Source organism: Talpa europaea, assembly GCF_964194135.1.
Source record: "Talpa europaea genome assembly, chromosome: 12".
NCBI classification, from domain to species: Eukaryota; Metazoa; Chordata; class Mammalia; order Eulipotyphla; family Talpidae; genus Talpa; species Talpa europaea.
Window position 1 is genome coordinate 38,285,982 of NC_140079.1, and position 5,052 is coordinate 38,291,033.

At 37.1% G+C, this 5,052-nt stretch overlaps 1 protein-coding gene across 1 annotated transcript; it reads left to right on the forward strand.

Annotated features, from left to right (window-relative positions):
• Window positions 1-218: 218 nt before the first annotated feature.
• LOC311182668 (olfactory receptor 7A17-like) lies at window positions 219-1,160 on the forward strand (the record flags this gene model as incomplete). The annotated part of the gene is made up of 1 exon (XM_084251623.1): window positions 219-1,160. Exon 1 carries the CDS (start codon window positions 240-242, stop codon window positions 1,158-1,160), a length of 921 nt encoding a protein of 306 aa, XP_084107749.1. The 5' UTR covers window positions 219-239.
• Window positions 1,161-5,052: the final 3,892 nt, after the last annotated feature.

Consider the following 5,052-nt stretch of genomic DNA (forward strand, 5'->3'; position numbering starts at 1 on the left):
TGATAGAATTTCTCATTAAAAGTATGGAATATATATGTGTGGAATATATATGACCTTGTGGGGAAGGAATTCTTAAATACAGATGCCATGGTGATCCATACACAAATTTTGTGGATATTGATATGGATATTGATTTTTTTAATGGGAAATATAACTTGCAAAATTTCAACTGTGTTTGTATGTTCCTTGTAAGGAAAATTGGGTGCTATTTTTCATTTTTTGGTAGGCACCTTCACAATATGGAGCCAAGGAATGATACACAAATTTTGGAATTTCTTCTTCTCGGATTATCAAAGGAGCCAGAATTGCAGCCCCTCCTATTTGTGCTTTTCCTCTCCATGTACATGATCACTGTGTTTGGAAATCTGCTCATCATCCTGGCTGTCAGCCTACACTCCCACCTCCACACACCCATGTACTTCTTCCTCTCCAATCTGTCCTTGGTAGACATCTGCTTCACCTCCACAACAGTTCCTAAGATGCTACAGAACATCAGGACACAGAGCAAAGTCATTACCTATGATGGTTGTATCACCCAGATATACTTCTTCCTGCTCTTTGCTGGATTAGACAACTCTCTCCTGGCTGTGATGGCTTACGACCGCTTCGTGGCCATCTGCCACCCCTTGCAGTACATGATCATCATGAAGCCCTGGAACTGTGGATTGCTGGTTTTGCTGTCCTGGATCATGAATATCCTGAATTCCTTGTTACAAAGCTTAATGGTGTTGTGGCTGTCATTCTGCACAAACTTGGAAATTCCTCACTTTTTTTGTGAAATCAAACAGGTGGTCCAACTTGCTTGTTCTGACACCTTTATTAATGACCTGGTGATGTATTTTGCAGCTGGGTTGCTGGGTGGTGTCTCCCTTTCTGGTATCCTTTACTCATATTTTAAGATTGTTTCCTCCATATATGGAATCTCTTCAACTAAAGGGAAGTATAAAGCATTTTCCACCTGTGCCTCTCACCTCTCAGTTGTCTCCTTATTCTACTGTACGGTCCTAGGAGTGTACTTTAGTTCTGCTGCTACATACAACTCACACTCAAGTGCAATAGCTTCAGTGATGTACACTGTGGTCACGCCCATGCTGAACCCCTTCATCTATAGTCTGAGGAACAAAGACATAAAGAGGGCCTTGGAAAGATTCCTTGGATAACAGCTGTAGAAAGGGCAATTATCCTCAGCTAAAGCAGTGTTCATGATTATAGAACTCAGCCTCAGAGCCAAAAATACCTTTTCTGTTATCAGATTGGAGAAGTACAGCTTTTCCCCTTTATTTATATCCTTCCTGTTCTTTCCATTTCTTGGAATTCAACTTTTCTGTTCAGTTTCCGTAACTCATGTCATTAAATTTCTGCTCTGTTTAATACATAGAAAGTTTTTCCTTTGTCCATTTTTGTTCCAATTTTTGTTTTTCCCCAAATACAGACCAAAAACACTTGGAAATTTTCATATCTTACATGAACAACTTTGATTTCTTAAATATATCTTATTTTTCAATGAAATAAATCATGCCAAGTAATTTCCCCAAGTTTACCTGAGACAATAATAACTTGTTTTACTAAGGCAATTACCTCATTTCATTGTAAACAAAAGATTGTCACATTTTTCATTTTGAGTCCATCATTGTTTCATATCAATACCGAAACTTCTTGTCCTGTATCCAGCTATATCATCCTGATACGAACTCTATCATTGTTCTACTTAAGCCTCAGCCTTTTGACAATGATGCTACTGGGCCTGTGCCATGTCCCGGCAGAAATATCTCTGTCCAGAACCAAGCTGCTGTAGCTGGAGGAGCCCTTCTTGTTCTTAACATGATTGCAAGAAACAGCTCAGCAACAATCATCAGAGATTTAAAACAAGAACGCAAAAAGTAAATTCTATTGTTCACAGACCTGAGAGAGTACATGGCATATCTAGGGCACAGGACCAGGAAGCATTTCCTTTGGGGGGACCCAAGGACAGAATGCCTAGGGTTTTGAATGTTTACTTGATTGGTCCATTTAAAACAGAGTGGCAATGAGGACGAAAATGGAAAAGTAGGGTCAGTCATCTAGGTTATTGGAAACTTTCTAAAAGGAGGACATACGGGTGAGACAGCCTGGGTTCTTATCTCACAGCCACGTTATTCATCTGGAAATGCACTTATTAGGAGGGGATGTCTAGGGAATCAAAAGCTTAATATGCTACTGTATTTTACAACTGCTCTTCTGGTTTTATTGTCTTATTCAGCTAGGTCTCCAGAATAGCTAACAGCCACAGGCAAAACTTGATTATCAAATATATCTCCCAGTGGAATCTACATTGAAAAGCAAGATTGAACAAATAGATTGACTGAATATGATCACTGAGTCAGAAATGATCTTATGAGGAGACAAAATTTTAAGTCACTAATTTTATGACTGTGGAAAATACTTCTTTACATGTTGTACATCTGCACAGTTACATGAGGACAGATTTATGCTTGGGGAATGACTATTGGTTGTACTTTATCTTTTTAATGAATTATCTTACTGTTTCTGCTTGAAAATACCAGTGCTGCCTACAAGTATATATTCTCTTTTGTTCTAAAGAAAATAGATACCCATTTTAAATTTTCTAATAACCTTTTTAAATTTTTTTCATATTTATTTATTTATTTATTTGTGTTTTTTACAACATTGTTCTTTTTTTAAAAAATTTTATAAATTTTATTTTTATATTCCCCATACAATTGCAACCCCCTTATTTTGACCCCAATCCCTCCCCTCCCCACCCTCCACCCCTCATAGACTGTCTCTTGTTCATAGTTTTTGTTGATTTTGATTTTCACTTTCTTATGTTATTCATTTTCCTGGTCCCTTATTTAAGTTTTCTACTTTCCTGCTATGAGTGAGACCATCTGGTATTTTTCTTTTTCTTTCTGGCTTTTTTGCTGAGCATGATCCCTTTCAGTGCCATCCATGTTGCTGCAAATTGCATGTGTTTATCTTCTTTGAATGCTGACTATTATTCCATGGTTTATATGTACCACATCTTCTTGATCCAGTCATCTATTTTTGGGCATCTGGGTTGTTTTCAAAGCTTAGCTATTGTAAACAGTGCTGCTATATAAACATAGGGGTGCAGGTGCTCTTTGGAGTTGATGTTTCTGTGTCCTTTGGGTAAATTCCTAGGAGTGGAATTGCTGGATCATATGGAAGCTCTATGTTTAGTAGGTCAAGAAATCTCCACACAGCTCTCCATAGTGGTTGGACCAGTTTGCACTCCCACCAACAGTGCAGAAGAGTTCCTTTTTCTCCACACCCTCACCAACATTTGCTGTTGCTAGTTTTTTTAATATGTGCCATTCTCACTGGTGTAAGATGGTATCTCATGGTAGTTTTGATTTGCATTTCCCTGATTGCAAGTGATGTTGAACATTTTTTCATATGCCTGTTGGCCATTTGCATTTCCTCTTCAGAGAAGTTTCTTTTTAGCTCTTCTGCCCATTTTTTGACTGGATTATTTTCTTTGTTGTTGTTGAGTCTCATCAGCTCTTTGCAGATTTTTGTGATCAGTCCTTTATCATTAGTGTTATGTGCAAAAATGTTCTCCCAGTTGGTGGGGTTTCTCCTCGTTTTGGTTATTGTCTCTTTTGCCCTGCAGAAGCTCTTTAATTTGATGTAGTCCCAGCTGTTGATCTTTGCCTTCACTATCACTGCTTTGGGTGATGTGTCTGTAAAGATTTCTTTGATGTGCATATCACGTAGTGTTTCACCTATATTTCCTTCTATGTATTTTATGGTTTCAGGTCCTATGTCTAGTTCTTTAATCCATTTTGAGTTGGTTTTTGTGTATGGTGTGAGGTAGTATGTGAGGTAGTAGTCAAGCTTCATTCTTTTGCATGTAACGACCCAGTTTTCCCAGCACCATTTATTGAACAAACTTTCTTTGCTCCAATGCATTTTCTTTGCTCCTTTATCAAAGATTAGTTGACCATAAATCTGTGGGTTTATTTCTGGATTTTCTATTCGATTCCATTGGTCTGTGTGTCTGTTCTGGTTCCAATACTATGCAGTTTTGATGATCATGGCTTTGTAGTATAGTTTGAAGTCTGGGAGTGTGATGCCTCCATTCCCTTCTTTTTTTTCAGGAGAGCTTTGGCTATTCGGGGTTTTTTGTGGTTCCATATGAATTTCATCAATAATTGTTCTATTTCTTTGAAGAATGACATTGAAATTTTTGTTGGAATAGCATTGAATCTGTATACTGCTTTTGATAGTATGGCCATTTTAATAATGTTTATTCTTCCAATCCATGAACAGGGGATGTCTTTCCATTTCTTTGTATCTTCTTCTGTTTCTTTTAACAGTGTTTTATAGTTTTCTTTGTATAGGTCCTTTACCTCTTTTGTTACATTTATTCCCAAGTATTTGATTGTTTTTGTTTTGATAATAAAAGGGATGGTTTTTTTTTTATTTCTTCTTCTTCAGATTTATTGTTTGTGTATAGGAAGGCTACTGACTTTTGCATGTTGATTTTGTATCCTGCCACTTTTCCGAACTGATTGATGAGTTTAATTAGTTTTTCTATGGAGTTTTTGGGATTCTCTATGTATATTATCATATCATCTGCAAATAGTGACAGTTTGACTTCTTCTTTTCCTATTTGGATTCCTTGGATGTCTTTCTCTTGTCTCATTGCTCTGCTAAGACTTCCAGTATTATACTGAAAAGCAGTGGTGAGAGTGGACATCCTTGTCTTGTTCCAGATCTTAATGGAAATGCTTTCAGCTTTTCACCATTGAGATTGATACTGGCTATGGGCTTGTCATATATGGCCTTTATGATGTTGAGGTATGTTCCTTGTATCCCAAGAATTTCAAGGGTTTTATCATGAATGGGTGTTGAACTTTGTCAAAAGCTTTCTCAGCATCTATTGATATTGTCATATGGTTTTTATATTTCTTTTTGTTGATGTGCTGGATAATGTTGATTGATATTTGGATGTTGAACCATCCTTGTGTCCCTAGAATGAATCCTACTTGGTCGTGGTGAATTATCTTATGGATACATTGTTAGATT